The 27136-nt window shown below is 35.8% G+C and overlaps 1 protein-coding gene across 1 annotated transcript; it reads left to right on the top strand.

Annotated features, from left to right (window-relative positions):
* Positions 1-1298: 1298 nt before the first annotated feature.
* On the top strand, positions 1299-26780 carry TERB2 (telomere repeat binding bouquet formation protein 2). The gene is made up of 7 exons (XM_037835429.1): positions 1299-1362; positions 1476-1557; positions 4728-4867; positions 6899-6960; positions 10844-10929; positions 17408-17496; positions 26638-26780. The coding sequence occupies exons 1-7, from the start codon at positions 1299-1301 to the stop codon at positions 26778-26780; spliced, it is 666 nt and encodes a 221-aa protein (XP_037691357.1).
* Positions 26781-27136: the final 356 nt, after the last annotated feature.

Below are 27136 nucleotides of genomic sequence, written 5' to 3'. Positions count from 1 at the left end.
TCACTCTGGTGGGCACTCTTACGCACACTTTAGACAACCTTTTTTAGGTTCTAAAGAATTGGGGTAGCTGGTGGTGGATACCTGAAACTATTAAACTACAACCCAGAACCCATGAATCTCGAAGACAGTTGTATAAAAATGTAGCTTATGAGGGGTGACAGTGGGATTGGGAATGCCATAAGGACCAAACTCCACTTTGTCTAGTTTATGGATCGATGTCTAGAAAAGTAGGGGAAGCAAACAAACAGACAAAGGTACCTAGTGTTCTTTTTTACTTCAATTGCTCTTTTTCACTCTAATTATTATTCTTGTTATTTTTGTGTGTGTGCTAATGAAGGTGTCAGGGATTGATTTAGTTGATGAATGTACAACTATGTAATGGTACTGTAAACAATCAAAAGTACGATTTGTTTTGTATGACTGCGTGGTATGTGAATATATCTCAATAAAATGATGATTAAAAAAAAAAAAAAAAAAAAAAAAAAAAAAAAAAAAGAAATATATGAGAGAGCATCAGCAAAGCCAGAAGACTGTTCTTTCAAAAGATTAATAAATTGTAAACCTCCTGTGAGACTAAGAAATAAAAACAGACAAGGCATTAATAAACCAACATCAGAAATGAAAATGGAACCATCACCACAAAGCTTTTAGAGATTAAAAAATACAATAAAAGATTTTATAGACAACTTTCTATAAATAACTTTAAATTTTAGATTAAATGGACCCAATACCAGAAAACATAACATCAAAATTGTTGCTAAGAGGGGGGAAAAAAAACTAAAAGAAAAACATTTGTGATCATTATAAGAAAACTGGAAATTCAAATACTGGTGACATTTAACTATACTAGAACTGTTGTTTTTTTTTAGGTGTGAAATGGTGTTGTGGTTATGTTTTCTAAAAAGTCCTCATCCTTTAGGGATTCGGATTGAAGCATTTATAGATGAAATGATAAAATATATGGATTTGCTTCAAAATAATATTTGATATTACAGCACCATGCTCACACTTGTACAACATAGCACAATGTGTTAAAGTTAGGATTTAAAATTCTCAAGCAGTAACCCACCTCCTCCGTAGTATTAGCAGAGAGCTGAGTGGCCTCAACACTCCCGAGGCTTGGTCGGCTCAGTCTGGTAGTGACCAGATCCCTTTTTTCGGTACCTCAGGACTTTCCCGCCCACTGCTGTTAAGAACCAATCAGTAGGCTCAACTCCAGACCTCAGACCAATCAGCGAGCTCGGCTCTGGCTTTTCCTCCCACCCCAACCCCCGCCTTCTCCCGTGCAAGGCGGCGCCATGTTCCAAGGGCAGCGGGGTTGGTTCTGCGGCAGCGTCAACGGGGATCTGAGGCAGCTGTGGAGTAGGAAGCTGGGCATAAGGGGATGGGTGAGGTGGTGAGGGGAGCATCCTGCCTCGCTCTGGTGCCTTGACCCTAGGGTGCCTGCTAGGCAACTTGTGCTCTTGCCTCCACAGTGGCCGAAGGGGGGACGATCACTGACCCGAGGGCCGCCGACTTCCTTTTCAGCTGTGATGCTTCGCATCCTGACACGCTAAGGTATCTGAAAACAACCTGGCAGTGCTCGTGGTGTCATGATGAGCCAAGAGTTAGGAATGGAAGTTGCAGGCCATTAATGAATACCTACCGATGACAGGATGAGACCGGTAAAAAAACAAAAAACAACAACAACAAAAACACGAGTTTTCACCCTTGGATACGGGGAAAAAACAACAAAAAACCCACCTGTCTCTTCTCCTTCCACTGCAGTGACGTGGCCTCCTGGTCCTCGGGTCCCAAATTCCAGGCATGTGGTTCCAGTTCCCACAACTCCACAGGGCACCTTGAAGGCCTGTCATATTCAGAATGTGTAAACCAAATCTCCTTAGCCCTTTTACCTGCGCCAGGGCTATGTTCTCGAACCCAGTTTATTTTGATTAACATCTTCGTCCTCCATTAAGCATCAGTGGCTAAATTTCATAGATTGTACCTCTGTAATTATGAATTCTCACTGCCACTCTTTTTTTTTTTTTTTAGCTTTCTATTTTGAAGTAATTTCAAACATACAGGGCAGTTGCAGAAAAAATACCCCATACAGGAACTCCAACATACCCCCCACCCAGATACCCAGATCCACCTTCTAGAAGTTAATATCTTACCCCACTTTCTGAATCATTCTGTCTAGCCATCCATCCACCCAACTACCCATTGATTGATTGATCTATTTTCTAAACATTTGATAGTATTTGTATACATTATGCTCCTTGACCACTTAATACTTCTATGTATATTTAAGCACAAGGATATTTACTTATGTAACCACCTTTAGTATAATTACCAAAGTTCAAGAAATTTAACATTGGTATATAGCTTACAGTTTATATTCCAATTTTTTCAGATGTCCCAATAATGTCCTTTTGGGCATTTTCTCCTCCATTGTTAGATCCAGTCCAAGAACATGTATTACATTTAATTGTCATTGTCTTTCTAGATCCTCTTTTTTTAAAATTGTGGAAACGTGCACAACATAAAATTTCCCATCTTAACCCCTCCCAAGCATACAATTCGTGGAATTACACTCACAGTGTTGTTCTACCCTCACCATCAGTCATTATCAGAATTTTCCCAGCTCCCCAAACAGAAACCCTGCACCCATTATGCATAAATTCCCCCAATCCCCACTCCTGGTAACCTGTACTCTACTCTCTATGAATTTGCATATTCTAGATATTTCGTGTAAGTGGAATTATACAATATCTGTCCCTTTGTGTATGACTTATTTCACTCAAGATAATATCTTCAAGGTTCATCCATGCTGTTGCATGTATCGGAACTTCATTCCCTTTTGTGGTTGAATAATATTCCACTGTATGTATATACCACATTTTGTTCATCCATTCATCTCTTGATGGACATTTGGGTTGCTTCCACCTTTTGGCTATTGTAAATAATGCTGCCGTGAACACTGGTCTTCAAATATCTGAGTCCCTGCTTTCAGTTCTTTGGGGTATATACCTAGAAGTGGAATTGCTGGGTCATATGGTAGTTTTCTATGTCAAACTTTCTGAGGAACTGCCAAACAGTTTTTCACAGCAGCTGCACCATTTTACATTCCCACCAACAACATACCAGGGTTCCTATTTCTCTGCATCCTCTTCAGTACTTATTTTCCATTTCAATTTTTTTTTTCAATAGCCATTCCAGTGAGCGTGAAGTGGTATCTTGTGGTTTTGAATTTCCAGTATCTTGGTACACATCCTAATTACCTCTTGCTTGTACTATTAAACTGCCTAAGAGGTTGCTCTGTCTCAAATCTCCCCACCCCAAGAATCGTTTCTTGTGCCTACCTTGTTTATTTTCCAGTTTTTCTCCTCATAGTTTCCATAGTCCAGTCAATCTGAACTGCCAGATGACCAGCTACTTTAACCTTTCTGTTCTTTCTTTCTCTATTTTTTTAAGATTTGGAAAACTTTTTAAAAAGAAATTATTAAAATAGAAATGTACAGATAACAACAAATAGTTGTTTACTCACCCAGAATAGTCAATCATAAACATTTTATCAAATTCTTTACATGTCTTTTTGAGACAAAAACCTAACCTAAACCTAACAAAATCTCATTTCAATCCCAAACCCATCCCATGCCTTGCAACAAACACTATTGTTTTGAATTGGTTCGCTTTTTCCAGATACATTTTATTATACACGTACAGGTATCCTTGAAAAACAAACAGTGTTTTGTGGGGTTTTTTAAATGAACAAAAGTGTTATGATGCTGAATATATCGTTTTGCAATTTGCCTTTTTTACTCAATGTGTTCAGATGGTACTGGTGTTGATGCAAGTTGATCTGGTTCATTCCTTTCCAACTGCAGTTGCATTGTTGGAATATAACATTTTTTGTCCTTTTCTCTTTGGACATTTAGATTTCTGATTTTTCCATTGTACAAAAAGTGCTGAAAAAAATCCTTGTATTTATTTGTACAAGTATAATTGCTAGGTTTTAGGGTATGTGCATTTTACATTTTCATAGATACTACCAAATTGTTCAACATCATATATGCATGCATTTGCACTCTCAATAGCAAAGTATGAGTTTCCGTTTCCTTGGACCATTTGCCAATACTTGGTAATATAAGTCTTTAATTTTTGCCATTCTGAAAGACAAGAAATGATACCACATTATAGAGCAATTTGCATTTCTAAATTATTATCAGCTGTTTTCCAAGGTCAGCACTTTATTGTTATCCTGGCTTCATGCGTGCCTTTCATTTTTCTTGCAATGCCCTGCTTTTATCTCCACCCCTTTTTCAAGGCCTAGGAAAAACATTGCCTTCTACGTGAAGGCTTTCCTGACTGCATTGCCCCCTCCTCACCCCAGAATTAATTTATCCCTCTTTATAGCAATTACTATGGATGAAACTCATAGGCTGCTGACAGTCTACTTTTGATGTCAAGTAAACAGTACCATTTTAGGTCAAGTTTTTAAATTTATATAATCATGACTCAAGTCTCTAAAGCTGAGATTTCTCTAGGCTTAGACAAACAAACAAACAAACAAAAACCCAGTAAATACTTCTTACTGTGTATTTTCATTTGTACCCTGCCAGAAAAAGGATCAGCATAAAAGTATCTTTTAATGTAATCTTCTACTTTATTCTTTCTTTTGAAAGTGAATTGAAAGATTGAATACATTGTTTCATAAACTAAAAGATTTCCTTTCTTTCTCTTAGAATATTTCAGAGTCTTGATTACATAGAAGATAACGCTACAGTTTTTCATGCCTACTATCTCTCTGCAATAGCTAATGCTGAAATTAAAAACTCGGTGGCTTTAGGTCATTTCATTCTTCCTCCTGCCTGCCTGCAAAAAGGTTAGCAAAGATCATTCACCCAATCCCTGTTAGACAGCCAAATCCAACTTTATGTCCTGTAACTTAATAGATCTTTGTTCTCAATCACAGATTTTAAAATTTTGTATCATTTAATATAAGTGGAAAAGCATGGACTTTGGATCAGATTGGTATGGGTTTCTAGCCTGGCTTTTTGTTTATTGTTCATTCAGGCATTTATTGAGCTTCTATGTGTGCCAGGTTTCAATCCAGGGGCTGGAGATTCAGTTGTGAATAAGATAGATGCAGATCTTGCCCTCACAGTGTTCACTGGCTAGGATCCAATTACCTACAAGTTTCTTGACCTTTAGCAAGTTGTTTAACTTCTGAGTTGTTTTAAGGATTAAATAAGATAACTTATTAAGGTGTCTGACATGGGTGAGCATTCAATAAATGTGTTCTTTGCTGGTATTGAATCTCTTCATTATTTTTCTGAAATTCTTTAATTCTGATATTTAAAGATTTGTTGTGTTAATAAGCTTATATATTTATATTGTTTTTGTTTTGAAAGTATTTTCACATTAATGATTTCAACAACCCCATGAAGTAGGAAGGGTAAATCAATACGGAAACTGCTTCTGAGATTTGCTCTTTTAGTTTCCCTTACTTGGAAGACCCTTTCTTATCCTGTTCCTCTTCCAAATCCTACCTATTTTTATGGTCCAACTTTAAATATCCCATTTTTAGTAGGTCTTATATAATTATCTAATTCTTGATGTGTATCTTGTCTACCGAATAGGTGCATGTCCATCTTTAGAAAGACAGATTAAAGCTAAGTACAAATTCCTACGAGCAAAGTAGTTTTAAAAAAACTTAAACAAGATTTCTTTAGAGTAGCCATTAGACACCCCAAAGACTGGTTTCCTTCCATACTTGATGTCCTGTCGAGGCCTACTTATAAAACTGTTCTAAATGGTTATGCAAATAAATTAATGACTGAATGGGAAAATTCATTTATTCAAAAACTATTTGTGCCAAGCAGTGGATATAACAAAGCCCCTGCCTTCAAAAGCTTATATTTAGAATCACTATTTGATCTGATTTGAAATTGTCACTCTTATTCTGTCTTATGTTAGTTTTTTTTTTTTTAAATCTGATTTAAATGAAAACATGCCCCTTTTTAAAAATGAAATGTCTACATTTTTTTTATCCCTCTGGATCAATAGAGTCTAATAAAAAATGTGAGCCACACATGTAATTTTAAATTTTCTAGCAGCTGCCTTAAAAAGCATGAAAAGAAATAGGTAAAATTAATTTTAACAATATATTTTATTTAACCCAGTTATATCACATTCACAAATAATCAATATAAAAATTATTGTGATAGTATACATTCTTTTTTCATATTAAGTTATCAAAATCGAATGTTTACTTTATACATATAGCACATCTCGATCTAGACTAGCCACATTTCATGTGTTCAGTATCCACATTTAGCTAGTGGCTACAATATCGGACAACATAGATCTAAAATAACGTTACCCTTTTTGTCCTCCAGTGGGCTATGTGCAAACTTTTTGAGATCACTGAGTTAAGATGATGACATAGACCTTTGACATGCTGAGCATTATAGAATCCCTGTACTACCACCTATTAGACACATTGCCCATCCACCCTTCTTTTAGAGAAGTAAATTAATTATTGAGAACCTCTGCTCTTACAAATTCAAGAATTTTATACTTTTTATTTTAACTGGACAATTGTCTTTTTTATTTATGTATGGCTTAAAGACACTGATATCTCATTAAGATTTATATTCCAGCAGGAAATGTGTACAGCTATGATTCTCATAGAGCATTAGAATTTTCTGGAGAGTTTGTTAGAAATGCAAATTCCTAAGCTCCTCCTCAATGACCTACAGCAATAGGAATCTGCCTTTTAAACAAATATCTTAGATGATTGTGATGCAAGTAGAAATACATTGGTCTAGAAATTTCAGATATCAAGCAAAATTCATAAAATTCTATGAAGTTACTTTAAAAAATAGTATTGTATTTGTTTCTCTTGCCACAGAAATACGAAGAAAAATTGGTAATTTTATTTGGGAACAAGACCAACATTTTCTGACAGAAAAGGTAAGAGTAAATTAATGTACTTGATTAGAATCTGCATTTTCAAAAATTTTTAAAGCAGAGTAATCTTTAAAATGTTGAATTGTGAGATGTATCAATAAGCCAGATTAAGGAATTTAAAGGCATACTTTTATTGAACATTATCTGTTTCACTTTTTTTTAGAGTAATAACATTAGTAAAATTAAGATTTTTTTAAATAAATAAAATTATTCACATACAAATTTTGAAAACTTGCAACTTGCTTCTGTCAGTAATATTAAGGGAATAATAAGTAAAAGATATTTACCAGTTCTTTATTGCCAGTGTACATTTTGACTTATTTAATTGTTGTGCTGGGCAAGTTGTCAAATGTTTTGAATAATATTCCTCATTAAATTTGTACGGTACTGAAAATGATCTGTTTTATAACTTTTGCCATCCTGCTCCAAATTTATCCATGCTTTGACTTACTAAAAAATCTTTACACAATAACCAAACTTGGGATAATTTGAACTATCAAAAAATGCATTTTTGATAAACATTAAATACATTAAATAATACAGAATCCATGAGTCTATAGTGATACCCCAAGAGTAGAAAGAAAGGAAAAAAAAATGGAAGGGCAGACAGAAGCAAGCAAGAAAGAAAACAAGGAAGGAAAAACTGGGATAAGGAAAACTTTTCTCTACTGAAGATTATCAGCTAATAAATGTAGACAGGATGATCAAATATTTTCAACCCCAATGTAATAGTTGACTTAGGCAAGGATCATTGATAGATGCCTAAAACCATGAATTCAAATTATTAACACCCACAGATTACTTAGTAATTCCAAAGATAAACAACTTACCTTTAAAATGGAGAGATCTGGCCGACACCACAGTAACCAGCTGATCAAATTGATTATCATCAATACTGAAAAAAACCTCTTATTATGTTCAGCCTGGTGTGATGCAGTAAGAAGTATACAATGTTACCTATGTAGTACTTCTTGCCCAAAACATTTAACCTGAATCTAATTATGAGGAGACAATCAGACAAGTCCAGAATATGGGACATTATACAAGACAGCTAATTTAATTTGCTTCGACTCTCAAAATAGTCTATTCATGAAAAAAACAAAAGGACAGGGGAACTGTTATAGCTTAAGAGATACGTGCCAGTTTGATTCTGTTATGTCCCCCAGAAAAAGCCATGTTCTTTGAGGCAATCTTGTGGGGCAGAGGTTTTAGTGCTGATTAGATTGGAATCCTTTGGGTGTTTCCATGGAGATGTACCCCACCCAACTGTGGGTGATGACTCTAATTGGATAATTTCCATGGAGGTGTGGCCCTGCCCATTCAGCACTATATAAGCTCACACAGAAGGAGCTGAGCTTGCTACCACCAAGAGGAGCACTTTGAAGAAAGCACAGGAGCTGCAGATGAGAGACAGTTTGAAGACAGCTATTGAAAGCAGACTCTTGCTCCGGAGAAGCTGAGAGAGGACAAATACCCCAAGTGCAACTAAGAGTGACATTTTTGAGAAACTGCAACCTAGAGAGGAATGTCCTGGGAGAGAGCCATTCCGAAACAGAACTTTGGAGCAGATGCCAGCCACGTGCCTTCCCACCTAACAGAGGTTTTCCACATACCATTGGCCATCCTCCAGTGAAGGTGCTCGATTGCTGATATGTTACCTTGGACACTTTATGGCCTTAAGACTGTAACTGTGTAGCCAAATAAACCCCCTTTTATAAAAGCCAATCCATCTCTGGTGTTTTGCATTCTGGCAGCATTAGCAAGCTAGAACAAGACATAACAACCAAATGTGATACATAAGTCTTGATTGGATTCTGAGTGGTTTTGTTTTTTTTTTTTTAGCTTTGCTGTATTTCCTTTGTTACATTTAATGGAAGCATATTACAATGTTGCTGTTTGTTTTTAATGATAAAGCTATAAAAGACATTTTGAGGACAATTGGGAATTTAAATAAGGACTGTATATTAGATGATATTGAAAAATTTTTGATGTGCCCGTAGCCACGAGTTAACTTTTTGTGTTCTCATTAATTTGTTTTTTTCTTCCAAAGTGTCATCATTTGAAAATAATAGTCTAGTTCTTTTAGTATTTTTGGCCTGGAATCAATAGTATGTTGTTCTAAGGACCAAAATGTTTAATCCTTGACTTGTCACAGTGTTTCCAGGGACATAGATGAAGATGCAATGGTTATTATTTGACAGTCATTATTGAGTATATCAGAACTTTAGAGCTAAAAAGGACCTTATGGATCATTAATTTAATCATTCCATTTGTTCTAGTTTGCTAATGCTGCCAGAATGCAAAACACCAGAGATGGGTTGGCTTTTATAAAAGGAGGTTTATTTGGCCACACAGTTACAGTCTTAAGGCCATAAAGTGTCCAAGGTAACACATCAGCAATCGGGTACCTTCACTGGAGGATGGCCAATGGTGTCCAGAAAACCTCTGTTAGCTGGGAAGGCACATGGCTGGTGTCTGCTCCAAAGTTCTGGTTTCAGAATGGCTTTCTCCCAGGACATTCCTCTCTAGGCTTCAGTTCCTCAAAAATGTCACTCTTAGTTGCACTTGGGATATTTGTCCTCTCTCAGCTTCTCTGGAGCAAGAGTCTGCTTTCAATGGCCATCTTCAAACTGTCTCTCATCTGCAGCTCCTGTGCTTTCTTCAAAGTGTCCCTCTTGGCTGTAGCTCCTCTTCAAAAAGGTCACTCTCAGCTGCACTGAGTTCTCTCTGCCCGTCAGCTCATTTATATGGCTCCACTGATCAAGGCCCACCCTGATTGGGTGGGGCCACGCCTCCATGGGACTATCTCATCAGAGCTATCACCTACAGTTGGGTGGGTCACATTTCTATGCAAATCTAATCAGCACCAAAACATCTGCCCCACAAGACTGCATCAAAGAATATGGCTTTTTCTGGGGGACATAATACATTCAAACCAGCACACCATTTTATAAATAAGAAATCTGAAGTAAAGAGAAGTTAAACAACCTTAGTTTACATAGCCAGATTTTAAGCAGAGTGGAACCAAATTTTCTCAGCTCCAACCAGTCCAGTATTCTTTCTAGTAGAAAATTAATAGAATGTGCTTTTATTGACTATTACTGACTCTAGAAATTGTGTGATTACATGATAAAGAATTTTGCCAGGTCTTTGAATATTGGTTGATCTTGAAAATTAGCCAGTTATAGTACTGCAACCATAGAAGATATTGTAGAAGGTACATCACTGAATAACAATAACAAGGATAAATTTGGAACATAATATGGGGAATTTTATTATTGTTTAAGGGGGATTCATGACCTAAATATATTAATTTCCTAGTAGCGTGTTGTTAAGTAAATGTAGTATCTGAGTTGCTTTCACAAAATCTTTTGGAAAAGCTTAAAATATATTTAGCTCTTTCATAACTTCATAGCTGAATCCTCCACTTTTATTTTGAAGGGGAAACATAATTTGTTCAGCTTACCTCATTTTTAATTCATGGCTCACAGGAAGCCTAGGAATATGTAAGTCAAGGATATTTAAGAAAGTGTAATTACTAACCCTTGTTTCCTTATTTTTTAGGGCTAGGAAAGTAATATGGCTACATTAGTGAAAATATCAAAAATTGAAAAGAGTATAAAATCAGTCAAGGTTTTATTTATCCAACACAGCCACAGCTTATATTTTTAAAATTCTGATCTTTCTTAATGTACTTCTAAAAATGTGCAGTATTTATATGTGTGTATATAATATGTTGTAAGTTTTTTCCACCAAAGTAGATCAGGTGACTCTAAGTGTATACATATGTTAATGATTCTGGATATATATTGCAATTTGCTTTTTGCTTTTTTTTAAACATTATTAATTGGATCATGGGTGTGCTGATTTCTTTTGCTATCCACAGCATGATGAAGCAACACTAAATGAAATAAAGACCCTTAAGGAAAGTAGTGAACTAGCAACAGAGCAACAAAAAGAATTATCCAAAAGGTATTGAATTCCTATACTTCATTGGTATTCAGTTTACTTAAGATGGTTTTTGAGCATTGATGGTGTGCCTGGCATGGGGCCAAGTACTGGAGTTATTAGGAGGAATAAGGCATGAAAATTCTTTCAAGGAACTCACAATCTATTGGGAAACAGACAAACACAGAATACAGTGTGATAAATCAAAGAATAGAAATAGAGATGTTTTTCTGTAATACAATATGTATTGTGTTCTGCAGGATTGTGCCCTAAAAGTAAAAGAGCTCATGGGGAAAATTGGGTTGATAGAGGCAGACCACACAGTCTTTATACACCTTTGCAAACTAAATACTGACAAAAGCAATAACAATCCTAGTAAAAATACTAACACAATTTAAAAAAAAAACATGTTAAAATCACCAGTAAATAAAAAAATACACAAGCAGAAGTGGGAGAGATAGCTAGATGGAAACAGTTTAAGGAAAGTTTGAGGTTGTTGAGTTACGGAGATATAAAGCAAAATGCACAAAGTGGCGACAGCCAGGCAGTAAGTTAATTCCAAGACACAGCAAGAGGCCAAGCTGAAGCAAGGAAGAATGTGGGTGATTGCGCATCACATACAGAATTTATTCTTCCATAATAGCTTGTCCATTTAGATATGTTATTGTACTTTACTTTAGCTGCTAATACTGGTGCTCACAGTATTATGCTATGAAAAATCATATATGAATCATCATAACTTTCATACTATTATGACATCATTTGCCAATTTTATGTGAGTAAATATGTGTTGCAAAAATGTGCATTGTAGCAGAATAGAATATTTGTGTAAAATACAGAAGAAATAGGAAAAGTTTGAATGTCTCCCTGGTTAACACTTTTCTGACAGAACTCCTGGTTTTTAATATCCAAACTTGAGAAAAATGATGTGTGAGGAAAAGTGGACTTATCTTCCAGATACAGTTGACATAACATCAGTATCATATGTAGAGGTCTTGAAAAGCATATTGAATATCAACTAAGGGAATGTGCATTTTAGATGTTGGTGGTGCTACAAAAGGCATCACAGCACTAGTGCACACAGCCATTTAACAACCATAGTCACTGTTGGGTGATAAGGAAGACATGTTTTAAATATTTTACTTGTAACTTAATGCTTTGTTACTTACATATAGTGTATAACACATTATAATTTTTTCCTTTTAGAATAACAGGAAATAGGCTCCGTGCTACCATTTTTGTGTGAAACATCTGATTTTCCTAAATGGATTACTGATATTTAGTAGTTATTTTCTGGGGGATTCGGACATGTATCAAAGCATATAATGCCTGATCTGGGTTCTAAAAATTCATAGACATTTGCCAGGCAGACAACATATTGAGTGGCGTGGATATTACAGGCAAAGCAGAAAACATGGGGAAAGGAAAAACAGAATAATGAAAGAATGTTTTTAGAACAATAAAAAATTCAATTTTTCTAAGATGTAGTGTGGTGGGGAGATGAGGCCAAGCATGTTAAATCACATTTTGTGCTTCATAAACATAACTCTCATGGCCATTTTGAGGGAATGTTTGGAGGGAGTAGAGACTAGAAGTGCTGTTTGAGATTGCTCAGTAGAAAAAGAGTTGATGGGAACCTGAACTAGGATTTGGGAAAACAAGATGAATTTTAGAGCTAATTAGGAGATTTAATTGATAGCATTTAGTGAATGGGGGTTAGGGAGAAAGAAAAAGGAAAGTCTAGGATAACTCCCTTTTTTTTCTGCTTTAGTAGAGCAGAAAGATAATGGTATCATTAACTGAGGTAGAGAACACAGGTAGAGGTGTGTTTGGGGGGAGGGGAAGTAGTGAATTCTATTTTGAATACTTTGAGTTTGAAGTTATCTTTTTAAAGAATAAATAATATCTTGTTTGAAATCCACCCATAAACCCTTCTGTAAGTCACTGTCTCATCCATAGATCTTTCAATCACCAAGCAGTGTTTTTGACAATATGTTTCCTGTCCCACCCTAGTTGCAGTTCTTTGGACCTAGACTGGTAACAGAGTGGAAGCAACTTATCCAATCAGTATCCAACAAACTGTAGCTTGTGTGGCCTGCCTTGAACAGACAAGTTGAACTAATTCTCTTGAGAGTTATGCAAAGGAACATGGAAGTTAGTGGTGGGAGTTGACACAGAGTCAAATCTACATGCAAACTAAAGTTAAGAGGTGAAAAATGCCGAGGAAACAAAGGAAGCTGGTTGATAGAAGAGAATGGAAAATACGTGTAAAGAAAAGCAGAGGTCATGCAGCCCATGATAGAAAGGAGAGTGAGACCTTGTGTCAGGCCAATCCATGTGTATCCTCTTTCTTAGACAGTGAGGTAGTTTCCCTTGTTAGCTTGAGTAAGTCTGTCCTTTACAACCACAAGAGTCTAATGTAGAACATATCCGAATTCATGTTGCTGCTGCTTCTATTCTCATACTATTTATCCTTTAATTCACAAAGGTAGGACGTTAAATGGAAGAAGAAAAGGATCATCAATTTCCTTAAGGTCCCAATGGCCCTGTACTGCCAAAAAATTTTATTTTTTGTTTGTCATTCACATTTTTTTATCAGGGATTTTAAAGGTTTGATTAGAGTTCAGGTTGATAATACAAAGTTATCAGAGGAAAATAGAATCCCGAAATTTTTAAATGGTACAACTATTTGGAAAGTATAAGAACCTTAAAAGATTTGCATTTTTGATTCAATTTAATTTTTTGGGAATCTATCTCAAGGAAATATCTTTAAAATGTGGAAAAACTAAAGAAAGATGCTAATTAGTATTCCTTACAATGATTATTTATAATAATGAAAGTAAAAATAGCTAAATAGATTATAGTACATCTGGCTGAAATATTGTTCAGCCATTAAAATTGCTTATGTTAAATGAATAAGAACAAAAGTAACTAAGAGTTTGAGTGCTATGTGCCAGGCATTATGCTAAATGCATTACATGGATTTATCTTATTTACTTTTCATTCTTCCTAGGTAATTGATATTGTTGTCATTATCATCATCCCCTGTATATTTTACAGAAAAAAAGAAGTCTAGGATTGGAAAGGTTAAGTAATTTGTCCAAAGTCATATAAACTTTTACTTAGTGAGGTGAAGCAAGATTTGAACCAGTAAATCTAATTCTAGAGCTCATGCATTTAACTAGTGGGCTATACTATCCTTGCTGAAACGAAACAAGAATTTTCGGTATATTATGATTACAGTTAAATAACATTAAATATATATATTTACTTAAGTAGGAAGGAAACATACAAAATATTAACTGTGATTTTATTAGGATTGAATCATTTCCCCCCTTTTCCCAAATTGTTTATAATGTAGTTACTTTCATTAAAAAAAACAAAACATGAACTTGCTGTTGTGTTAGGGCCAATCTATGAGAGGCCTCTCATTGCAGTCTTATTCATTGTCTAGTCCTAATTCCATATTTTCTAGCTCAGTGATTTTTCAAATGTTTGTACGGGAACGTTGGTTATTCAAAAGGGTGGACCAAGGTATTTAGCTGCTGAAATAAATCTTTCTCCAATATAAAAATTAATGGGTTTTATTTATGTATATTTTTTTCAATTTTGTTTCTCTCCCATATTTTTTCTCTTATATCTTTGGTATGTACTACTTATTTTTTTATAATTTGAGTATATTGATGTCTTCTTTAGCACAGAATTGTATATTTAGTTATTATAAGTTTAGTAAGCAATTGCTTCTTGGTTCTGTGACTTATAGATACTACCTGGTTAAGTTTCAGAATTCAGTCTAGTTCTTTGGGATCCCTATGTATAGCACGCCTTTAAACTTAATTGTTTGACTTTTTGTGATAAGAAACTGGTAGGGAGAGGATAGGAAAATGAGTAAGGAAGAGGTGAGATCATGAAGATAGTTTTAAGAGATTAATAGAAGAAAGAATTGTTATTCTAAATGACCTTATAATAGAAGATTGGTAAGTAGAAAATAAAAAGTAACTCCTAGTGACTCGCTTGACTAGAAAAGATATCAGAGATGTAAATTATATAAGAAATGGTTGCCCTGAAAAACACTGAAGCCATGAAGGAAAGGATGGATAATTATGACTACCAAAAATATTTTAAAATTGTACATAGAAAAAAAAAATCCATAAAAAACCATAAGCCTAGTCAAAAGAAAACATAAACCTGGCAACATTTAACAAATGCTAAGTTCCTTAATATAAAAAGTGGTCTTACAAATCTGGGAAAAATATGTGCGATCCAATAACTAAAAAAATGGACAAAGGATCTACCTTAGGTAGGTGTCTACTTAGAGCCTTTTCTTTGTGGAACCACCAGAGGGTGCAGTGCGCACATGGGTAGAATACATGGACCTACCCAAGAATTTATTTTGTTGTCATACTACTAAGTTATAGTACTAGTGATATTGAACACTTACTAAGTGGTGAACTAGTTATTGAATACTTGCTAAATATCAGAAACACTTGTGAGCTAAGTAGTTCACATGCAGTACTTCTTTTGATTCGCACAACTCTGTCATTTTATAATTGAGGAAATAGGTTCAGAGTTTAATAATTTGCCCAATATTATTAGAGTAGTGGAGCTGAACTTGAACCCAAGTTTAGCTGATCCAAATTCCACATTCTTAATCACTACATTCTTTTCCCTTCCCAGTATATTCCCCAAATCTTCTGAAAATTGCATGAATTTTTATTTTTCTAATTTTTAATTACTTTACTATTATAAATGTAATATATATAATTTTTCAAAATGGAAAATACAGAGAAGAATAAAGAAAGTTAACATTACAAACAATCCCACCACTCAGAGATAATCACTGTCAACATGAGGTACATTTTTCTCCAGTTTTATACAAATATGCACCTTTAATATAGTTGAGGTGAAACTGCATATATAGTTGAGGTGAAACTGCGTATATAGTCTGTCTCTTGATTTTCCATAAGTATTTTATGGGCAACTCCCCATGTGGAAAAAATTTATTTGATATTATGATTTGTCATGTGTGTGTATGATATTTCATCTCATTGTTTAACCATCTTCCTTTTTTGTTATATGTTTTAATCATAATATTTGTAAATATTGAAAATATTGCTTTTATCTTTTCAGTGTATATTGCTGCCCCTTTTTTCATCTCTTATTGCTTGGCCAGAACTTTTAGAGCCATGATAAATAATAATAGTAATAATAATTAGATATCCTTGTTTAGTCCCTGAAATCCATGAGAACACTATCTTCTCACTTGTAGGAGCTCATCCTAAATGAGCTGTAGTTTCTCTTGGAAGAGTTTAAATGAAATTTAAATTTAAATTTCATTCTAAATTGGTAATAAATCCTTTGCTATCATTCAGTATAATTTTAGACTTTTTAGAGAAAAAAATAAATTTCAGGAAGACTCCAATTTTTTATTTTGAAGTTTTTATTTTCATGCAATTGTGTTATAATACACTATCAATTATCTAATGGTTATATATAGTGAAAATATGGTAAAATTGTTATTTGGCATAGTCAGAAAATAGGATATTCTAGTTGAAAACTGCTTAACTTCTTAAAAATTATGACATAATTAATTATATTACACAACCACATTAAGCATAATTCAATTTTTTAAAATTCAGAAATCACTTCAGAATCTTATTATACCTAATGCTTTTTTCAGACATTTGTTATTTTTTATGGTAAAGTATGGAAGTACCAGTTAATAGAGTTCCAGTTGTTTGAACACTGAATAATAAAAAATGTATGATCATTTAAAATAGATTCTATATTTCCCCTTTTGGCATGTTTAAGTTTATATGTATATTTTTATGTATGTATGTGTCTATACACATACATACATATTGTATATATTAGCTAATTAAAAGGTATTATTGATGGTAGCACAAGAGTGTGAACATAGCACTGAATTATATATTTGAATCCAGTTGAAAGGGAAAATTTTAGGTTGTATGTATGGTACTGGAATAAAAATTAAAAAACAAACAAACATGAAACTCATAACACAGTGAATCCTAAGTTAAACCTTGGACTATAGTTAATAGTGCAATTATAAAAATGTGGTATCATCAATTGTAACAAGTGCACTGCGCTAATGTAAGGTATTAATAATAAGGTGGTATAGGGGAACCCTGTGTTTAATGCATGCTTTTTTTTGTAAACTCACAAGTTTTCTAATAAAAATAAGTAAATACATGAAAGGTATTACTGTATTATTATAATTTCATGGACATTAAGAAAAAAACCCAGGCCCCTATATGCTCAATAAATACTTGTTTTATGAAGTGACCAAGAAAACTAATATTATCTATATGAGCCCTTGTGTTACTTAGATGCACAAAAGAAGTTCACACTTAACATTTCACTCAATAAAAATGAAGTCTGATCAAATAGCAGTTAAATTACATATTAACGATTTCTCATTTGTAAAGCAAGTACATAAAAACAAATATAAATGTAACTTTCAGTATGTTTCATTTTACAGCACAGAAAAGCATTTTATAAGGACTCCAGTTGTAGAAAAACAGGTGTATTTCCCTCTTCAGAATTATCCAGTGAACAACATGGTAACAGGTAATTTAAAATAAAATTTAGAGTAAGCCCAGTGTTTGAGTTTCCTAGTTGCAATGGTTTGGCTTAAACAATGGAAATTTATTGGCTCACAGCTTTGAGGCTAGGAAAAGTCCAAAAGAGGCTTCAGCAAGGCAATCCCCAGAGACTGTGCCAGTGATCCTTGGTCCTTGGCTTTTCCGTCATATGGCGATGCACATGGCGATGTCTTCTCCTTTCTCCTCCAGGTTCCTTTGACTTCCAACTTCCTGCTTCTCCTATGGCTTTCTCTCTGTGGCCTTCTCTATAAAGTCTCCAGAAGGGATTAAGACCCAACCTGATTATGTTGGCCATACCTTAATTAAAAATAACTTCACTGAAAGATCCTATTTATGACAGATTCATACCCACAGGAAAGGAATGAGGTTAAGAATATGTTTTTCTGGGGTACTTAACTCCAAGCCACCGCATCCAAGTAGGAAGAAACAAGGGAATACAGTGTAGAATAAAGCTGTTGTTACACATCAAATGCCTAACAAGCAGAGCTCTCTGTATCATACATGGTAATAGCGGTGACTCATTCATATATTAACTAAATTAACCTGCACAATTGACCCAAGGGTAGGTTCCATATTTTCTGTGTAAAAACAATGATCTTTAAGTAGGGTGAACATGCATCCCTGTTTGCCTGAGATGGTCCCAGTTTATGCCTGTTGCCCTGGCATCTTTTTTTTACTCTCAGGTGTCCCAATTTGGAAGATAAATTGTATGGACAACCCAGTCACAGTCTTCTTTGAGAATCTGATGAAACATGGGCCCCCTTTTCCTAATATGCATGCACGCGCATCCATCCCTACATACACAAATACAACATACAAACTTTACATATCATTTGAAGAGACTCACAGATGCTCAGAAGCCCATTCATGGATCACCCAAGTAACCATGGATTCCATGTTTATGTTTCCTACCCTAGTGCCCTACACAAAGAGGAGACAGTTAACTGAGGCAGACACTGAGGGGTTGGAACCAAGGGAACCAGCTGAAAAGTGCTGAGTGAAGTGGATATTTGGACATTTATTTGTGGGAAGATTTTTGATGACTGATTGGATCTCTTTGCTTGTGATGGGTTGGTTGAGGTCTTCTATTTCTTCTCTGGTCAGTCTAGGTTGTTCATATGTTTCCAGGAAATTGTCCATTTCTTCTACATTATCCACTTTGTTGCCATACAGTTGTTCATAATATCCTCTTATAATTTTTTTAATTTCTTCAGGATCTGCAGTTATGTCACCTTTTTCATTCATTATTTTGTTTATATGGGTCTTCTCTCTTTTTGATTTTGTCAGTCTAGCTAGGGGCTTGTCAATCTTGTTGATCTTCTCAAAGAACCAACTTTTGGTGATATTTATCCTCTCTATTGTTTTTTTGTTCTCTATGTCATTTATTTCTGCTTTAATCCTTGTTATTTCTTTTCTTCTACTTGGTTTAGGATTGGTTTGCTGTTCATTTTCTAGCTTCTTCAGTTGATCCATTAGTTCTTTGATTTTGGCTCTTTCTTCCTTTTTAATATATGCGTTTAGCGCTATAAATTTCCCCCTTAGCACTGCTTTTGCTGCATCCCATAGGTTTTGGTATGTTGTGTTCTCATTTTCATTCGTCTCTATATATTTAGCAATTTCTCTTGCTATTTCTTCTTTAACCCACTGATTGTTTAGGAGTGTGTTGTTTAACCTCCAGGTATTTGTGAATTTTCTAAGTCTCTGATGGTTATTGACTTCTAATTGTATTCCATTGTGGTCAGAGAATGTGCTTTGAATAATTTCAATCTTTTTAAATTTATTGAGGCTTGTTTTATGTCCCAGCATATGATCTATTCTGGAGAAAGTTCCGTGAGCACTAGAAAAGTATGTGTATCCTGGTGATTTGGGATGTAATGTCCTGTATATGTCTGTTAAATCTAATTCATTTATCAGATTGTTTAGGTTTTCAATTTCCTTATTGGTCTTCTGTCTGGTTGATCTATCTATAGGAGAGAGTGATGTGTTGAAGTCTCCCACAATTATTGTGGAAACATCAATTGCTTCCTTTAGTTTTGCCAGTGTTTCTCTCATGTATTTTGTGGCACCTTGACTGGGTGCATAGACATTTACGATTGTTATTTCTTCTTGCTGAATTGCCCCTTTTATTAGTATGTAGTGGCCTTCTTTGTCTCTCAAAACATCCCTGCATTTGAAGTCTATTTTATCTGAGATTAATATTGCTACACCTGCTTTCTTTTGGCTGTAGCTTGCATGAAATATTTTTTTCCATCCTTTCACTTTCAGTTTCTTTGTGTCCCTGTGTCTAAGATGAGTCTCTTGTATGCAACATATTGATGGTTCATTTTTTTGATCCATTCTGCGAATCTATATCTTTTAATTGGGGAGTTTAATCCATTTACATTCAACGTTAAAACCGTGAAGGCATTTCTTGAATCGGCCATCTTATCCTTTGGTTTATGTTTGCCATATTTTTCCCTCTCTCTATTAATATCCTTTATTGTACCCATACCGAATCTCTTTAGTACTGAACCTTTCTCCAAGTCTCTCTGTCCTGTCTTTGGTTCTCTGTCTGTAGGGCTCCCTTTAGTATCTCCAGTAGGGCAGGTCTCTTGTTAGCAAATTCTCTCAGCATTTGTTTGTCTGTGAAAAATTTAAGCTCTCCCTCAAATTTGAAGGAGAGCTTTGCTGGATAAAGTATTCTTGGCTGGAAATTCCTCTCACTCAGAATTTTAAATATATCGTGCCACTGCCTTCTTGCCTCCATGGTGGCTGCTGAGTAGTCACTACTTAGTCTTATGCTGTTTCCTTTGTATGTGGTGAATTGCTTTTCTCTTGCTGCTTTCAGAACTTGCTCCTTCTCTTCTATGTTTGACAGTGTGATCAGTATATGTCTCGGAGTGGGTTTTTTTGGATTTATTCTATTTGGAGTTCGCTGAGCATTTATGATTTGTGTATTTATGTTGTTTAGAAGATTTGGGAAGTTTTCCCCAACAATTTCTTTGAATACTCTTCCTAGACCTTTACCCTTTTCTTCCCCTTCTGGGACACCAATGAGTCTTATATTCGGACGTTTCATATTATCTATCATATCCCTGAGGTCCATTTCGAGTTTTTCAATTTTTTTCCCCATTCTTTCTTTTATGCTTTCATTTTCCATTCTGTCATCTTCCAGGTCACTGATTCGTTGTTCAACTTCCTCTAGTCTTGTACTATGAGTGTCCAGAATCTTTTTAATTTGGTCAACAGTTTCTTTAATTTCCATAAGATCATCCATTTTTTTATTTAGTCTTGCAATGTCTTCTTTATGCTCTTCTAGGGTCTTCTTGATTTCCTTCATATCCCGTACTATGGTCTCATTGTTCATCTTTAGTTCTTTGAGTAGCTGCTCTAGGTGCTGTGTCTCTTCTGGTCTTTTGATTTGGGTGCTTGGGCTTGGGTTATCCATATCGTCTGGTTTTTTCATATGCTTTATAATTTTCTGTTGTTTTTGGCCTCGTGGCATTTGCTGAACTTGATAGGGTTCTTTTATGGTTTGTAGACCTATTGAAGTCCTTATCTTTAATTTATCAGATCTACAGCTTCGTGGAGTACACTTTCTCTAACTAACCAGCAGGTGGCGTCCACGAGCCACCTGTTCTCCACAAGCCAGTTCTCCCCTGCTTAGCCTTTTTGGTGATTGGGAGAGTGAGTCTTGTGGGGCCCAATTGGTGTACCAAGCTTGCGTGTGTAGTTGGTGTTGCCTGCCCTGTATGTGGGGCGTGTTTCTGGGCAGTCGGGGAGGGGGGGTGGCCCTAACAATCAAATCTCCCTGATGATCCTAGAGTTTTAAAGCTGCTGCAATAGTCTAATCCTTCAGTTCAGTCCTGCCACAGTTTGTCTCTGCCACTGACCCACAAGTCTTTGGTATTGGCGTATGGCTCCTGAGACTTGCAAGTGGGCCCCTCTTCCAGGCTGTGCACCCCGGGTCCTCTGTTGAGGGATGACTGTGCTATGTCACAGGTGAGTGCCGTCCCCCCAGGGCAGTTCTGGGCTGCTGGGCTGTGTAGGGAGGCTCCCAGTCTGCTCAAATGATGGCTGAATGGGGCTTTGTTAATTCACACTGCTCCACCTTCCCAGCTCTGGGACATTCAGCTGAGGTTGCAGGGAAGGCTAATGTCCACGCCCAGTTTTGTGGTGTGTGCCTGTTATTTGAAGCACTTCCGTCACACTGGGTTGTCTGGGGCAGCTCTGGGCTATGGGGCTGGCGATGGGCAGGAGTGTTTCCTGTCCACCAGGATGGTGGCTGTGAGCGGACACCCCCCTTTTCTTGGGAAGTTGTGTTGTTTAGTGAATTTTCTCAGCCACTGGATTATTGCCTTTTGTCTCAGAGCTCTCTTAGTTCTGCTCTTGACTTGACGTGCCCAAATTGCAATTCTTTGAAGCTTTCTGTATTGGGCTTCTTAGAGTAATTGTTTTAGAAAAAGAAAAAAGGATTTAAAAAAAAAAAAAAAAAAAAACGGCCCTCCTCAGAGATCTAATGGGTTATTGAAATGCTAATAGACAAAGCAACCAGGGCCATTAAGGAAAGGTCCACAGGGCAGAGAGATCAGCTTTGCTTCGGGATTTGCATATGCGCCTCAAGGCCTGAGCTCCTCCCTTCCCCTTTCTGTGTTCACCAGAACTCCAAAAATCCTCTGCTTTTATTTTGGAGTTTTTCATGTTGTTTTTTTTCTATGCCTGTCTCCTCTCTGCTGGGCTGGCTGCTCTCAGAGTCTCTGGTGTCTAGTCTCAGTCTATCTATGGTTGGAGTTTGAATCAGTAGAATGAGTTTCCGATAAGAGCAGCCACTGCAGTTCTCCCTTCTCCTTTCCGGAGCTGACAGCCCCTCCTCCCCCGGGACTGAGCCTGGCAGGGAGGGGCGTGGGTCCCCTGGCCGCAAAAACTTACAGATTTCGCTGATCTCAGCAGTTCCACGTTTTCATGAGTGTTGTATGAAGTATGCCCAAAGACAGATTGCTCTGTGGTGTCCAGTCCACGCAGTTCCTGGCTTTTTACCTACTTTCCTGGAGGAGTAACTAAAACTTACAGCTCACCAGTCTGCCATCTTGCCCCGCCTCCAGTCGGATATTTGGATACTTTAATCTGAGTAGTACTCAGAAAGGTCGTTGGTTGCAATGTTAAAAATATAGTTTTTTAAAACCTTGTTTTTAAAATATAGCAATTTTTAAGTATAGGTTTTTGAAAATTCATTTTAATGATAATTCGTGTAGTTATCATTTTCTCTTCATTTAGCAGTGTCAAAACTACCCTTTGCAATTAGTCCACAAATTCCTGGAAGTCTTCTTTCATATCGCTATCCCTTCTAACCATCTCTTATAGCTTTTTTGTTATTTTTTCTTCTTGTTCATCTAAATAACAGAAAATAACTTTTAGAAAAGCACTTTAAAAAGAACTTTTAATGTGTATTTTTGGGCTGAGACATGGAGAAATCAAAGAAAACTTCTATCCAGATGTAATAGTAGAAAAGTCAGTCCTGGAATTTTCAGTACAATTGTGAAGTGCAAAGAATAATGAACAAGGTAGAAGTAATTAAGTCCTAAGATTGGGAGTGGCTGGCTGCTGCTCATATTTGTTTTTTGCTTAACTAAAGTCCCTAGGCCTAAACATTCAGATAAAATGTAGGTACCTTAAATTATGGCTGTGGTGTATTAGTGTATTATATTTTGCTTCAGGAAACTCCAGCACCAGGTTCTAAGTATTTCATGTTCACTTAGACTTACCAAATGTTTAATACATATTAAAAAGATCAATGATAAACATTAAAATCAGCCATGCAATGAAGAAATGTACTTAGATTTGGACATGCAATAATGCTGTTCTATGTTTTTATTGCTGGGGAAAGAAATTGGCTGTTCAAAAAGATATAGCAGTATTCTATTAAAAAAACTAAAAATTATAAAAATAATTATTGGTCGGAATTTTTAAAGTATAATTTTAACCTGTTGCTGATTTTATGGGTAGAACTAAAGTAAAATTTTCTGATTTTTTTCATTCACTCAACTGCATAATTATTTTCTTTCCTTATATTTCTACATTAAATATTTTGATAGCACTTTCTTGGAAGAAAGCTTCATTTTTAAAGCGATAATTAATTTGTTTTTAATTGTGATGTGAAATGACAAGTACTTCTCTCTCTCTCTCTCTCTCTTTTTTTTTTTTTTTTTTTAACCACACCCATCTGCTTGAACAGGCTGGAATAATTTCTTGTTGGGAAAAATCAGCTTAATTATTTAGTAAGAGTTCTAATTTGAGCTATAGCATCACAAATTTTTGTGACTATAACTTCTTTCTTCTTCAAAGTGGGTTGGGTTAAGCTCAATGACTGTTAAATCTCTGAAAATACAATTAATTGAGTTCTTTGGCTGTAGTAAATACGAGTTGGAGCTATGCCCTTGGACAGAGTTTCTCAGTCTTGGCACTGTTTACGTCAGATATTTCTTTGTTGGGGGATCAGTCGCATGCATTGTGGGATGTTTAACAGCATCTTTTGCCCTGTCTATTAGAAACCAGTAGCACATTTCTAGTTCTCACATCCAAAAATGGCTCCAGGCCTTGCCAAATGTCCCCTAAAATATCAAGGTATTTTTGGTTTGTGTTCTTGGCTTTTGACTGGAATTACATTTCTATATGATAATGTATTTGGATTTTTAGACATGGAACCAACAAGTCTAGTCAATCTTGCTCAGGTGACTACAGCTCTAAGATATAAAACTTGAGAGTGGCCATGTTTTCTACCATAGAAAGAGAGTCAAATTGCCTCAAGAGTGGAAAATGAAGCTAACATGTAGAGAAAAACTTGAGACCAGTGAGAGAGCTGTGATCACTTATTCTTGTTACTTCTGAGGACGGATAAAAGGACTGCCTTCCTTGCAGTTTGGTTGATGTGGCAACATCCTTCCTTTTGTTTAAGTTCGTTTTGTTGCATCCCACTGAACTAGCAGCAGGACTCGCCTCAAAAGGAGAAGTGGGAGCAAGACTAGCTGGGACTGCCTCAAACCATCCTTCAGTGGGACTGGTTGCAATTCCAAAGAAAGAGGCTGGTGTAATTTGAAGCTGTTATGTACCCCAGAAAAGGCCATGTTCTTTTAACCCGTTCCTGTAGGAGCAGACCTATTGTAGGTGGGACCTTTTTGTTAGGTTATTTCATTTGAGGAGTGCCCCAGGGTGGAAAAATCCCCAGAGAAGCTGAGGGACAAGGACACACCCACAGAAGCTGAGAGAGGAAGCCACTGAAGCCAGAAGCTGAATCTGGGAGAGAAGGACCAGCAGATGCTGGCCATGTGCCTTCCCATGTAACAGAGGTGTCCCAGATGTTGAAATCCCTTTCCTCAGAGAATTTATCATCCCGTTGATGCTTTACTTTGGACATTTTCATGGCCTTAGAACTATAAATTTATAAGCTAATAAATTCCCATTGTAAAAGCCAACCCATTTCTGTTATATTGCATTCTGGCTGCTTTAGCAAACCAAAGCAGAGGCATTCAACACCAGGGTGATCAGTACAAAGCATTTATTAGGGGAACTTACAGAGAGCGCTGCAACTGCCTCACAACAGACAGTGAGATGGCAGTTCACTCAAGTATGTCCATATTTATCGTTTTACAGGTTATATGTGCCTGGGAAACAGAAGCGGCTAAATGCCAGGGGCTTGTGTATAAGTTTTGGGAAGACATCTTGGTATGTGCTCTTTTCTCAAAACAAGGTGCACTCAGGTTGGGCAGTGTTCAAGGTTCTAGGAGGCAAAGCTCAACATGCTTCTGGGGAGTTACTGGGAGGGGTGCCTGGGGCGAGAGCGGGGGAGAGAAAGGTCAATCCTTGGTCAGGTAGGAGATGCTATATGTATCACACAAGTTTAAGTTGTGTTTCTGTCAATTTCAACCTAAAGTCTATTTCAAAATCACTGCGCTAACCCATTTCTGACACTATACATGCCCTACCCTTCTTTTACTTATAGGAATATTTTTATTAATGTAGTGGTTATTTTTTATTCCTATCATCATACATGTCTTTAGAAACTACTCACAGTGTTTATGTGTATTTAACCAAACATTAATATTTTTCTACATTAGTTTATTTTATCTAGAAACCTAGCCATTAGGTAAAGATCACGAACTCATATGGAATATAGTGGTAGCATTTCAAGAGATCCTCTAAAGAAAAGGATCATGATTAAAATATCTTTAAAGATATTAGTCAATTTTATGTGGTTAGACTCGCAGTTAATTAATTGCGAATTTATTATTAGAAACGATCAAACTATATGCATAGATATCCTGTTGATCTGATGGTAGTGTTGCTCTAAATTCAATCATCCTTGAGCTCTATCAGATACAGTATTTATTTTAAATTAGGTTTCACTTTTAGTACAAAACACAAAGACATTACACATAAAATATAATCAGTCAAATACTAAGCAATTGCTATCAAATTAATATTGCTTAAATTTATTAAAGTCCTTAAGCTCTCCCCATTCTAGGTTATCCTTTTGACAATTATATTTACTTCAGATTATTAATGATATCAGAATTACTCACACTCTTTGTTGACTAAACAGTAATATTGATTTCCCCATTTTTTATTAAAGAATGTTGTCTCAGTGTTAGCAGTACAGCAACGTGTTGCTTGCTCTTCTAGGGAAAATGAGCTTGTGCTGTTAGTAGCTCTTTGTATAGATAGTTCTTAGTGATTACACCCTAAGCCAAACACACTTCTCAGTGTTTATGGTTTAGGCACTTTCAGGTCCCAGCCTCAACCTGGATATCACACTCTAATGGTCAGTGTTAATCATATAACTGTGTTTAAAAAGGTGAGTGGAGTGGTGGTGTTCCCTGATAATAATTGGGTTTTGTGGATGATACATAGTATAGATGAGTCTGGCTGTGATCTCCTTCTTTTCCCTGACTTGAAAATGAGAGTAATGCTTAATGAAAGAAAAAAAAAGCATCTTCTCACTGGTATTATTTCTTCTTTTTCATTCCTTTGTAAAAAACATTCTTTACAAACTGAACTCTAATAAATCAAAGACACCAAAAAGCATTTAGTATGATAGACTTTCAAATATATATATATTTTTTTTATTTTGTAGGTTATGTATCAATTGATGCCATGAAGAAATTCCTTGGGGAGCTACATGACTTCATTCCTGGAAGCTCAGGATATTTGGCATACCATGTTCAAAATGAAATTAACATGTCTGCTGTAAAAAACAAATTGAAGAGGAAATATTAAATTAAATTGTCCTTATATCTGGACATTATGTTCTGTAGTGTATTACCAAAGATGGCATATAATTTAAAATATTCCCTTTTGGGACTGGGGGATAGGGAAATGGAAAAGATTTCTTCTCTTTCTTCCTCAAAATGTGTCTTTAGGAAACTCAGAATAATTTTGGCTCTGTGTTTTGATATTTGGATTGGACTTTCCCTCCAGCTGTAACATTATCTTCACAGATTCTGAGTGCACAGTTTTTATGGAGTAATTGTCATTGAAACATACTTCATAAAAAATCTTCTTTCTCTCACTCTCATTTTCTATCTCTTTCCTTCTGTCAAATGCTCTTTTGGTTTTGACATTCTACTAATTAT

This window comes from Choloepus didactylus, chromosome 4 (assembly GCF_015220235.1).
Source record: "Choloepus didactylus isolate mChoDid1 chromosome 4, mChoDid1.pri, whole genome shotgun sequence".
NCBI classification, from domain to species: Eukaryota; Metazoa; Chordata; class Mammalia; order Pilosa; family Megalonychidae; genus Choloepus; species Choloepus didactylus.
This window is presented reverse-complemented; position numbering and strand designations above follow the sequence as displayed.

Excerpts from the sequence above, each read along its gene's own strand:
- TERB2 (XM_037835429.1), top strand. The coding sequence starts at position 1,299 with ATGTTCCAAGGGCAGCGGGGTTGGTTCTGCGGCAGCGTCAACGGGGAT. Across the intron at positions 1,558-4,727 it reads TCGCATCCTGACACGCTAAG|AATATTTCAGAGTCTTGATT; the intron begins GTATCTGAAAAC and ends TCTTTCTCTTAG. Across the intron at positions 10,930-17,407 it reads CAAAAAGAATTATCCAAAAG|CACAGAAAAGCATTTTATAA; the intron begins GTATTGAATTCC and ends TTCATTTTACAG.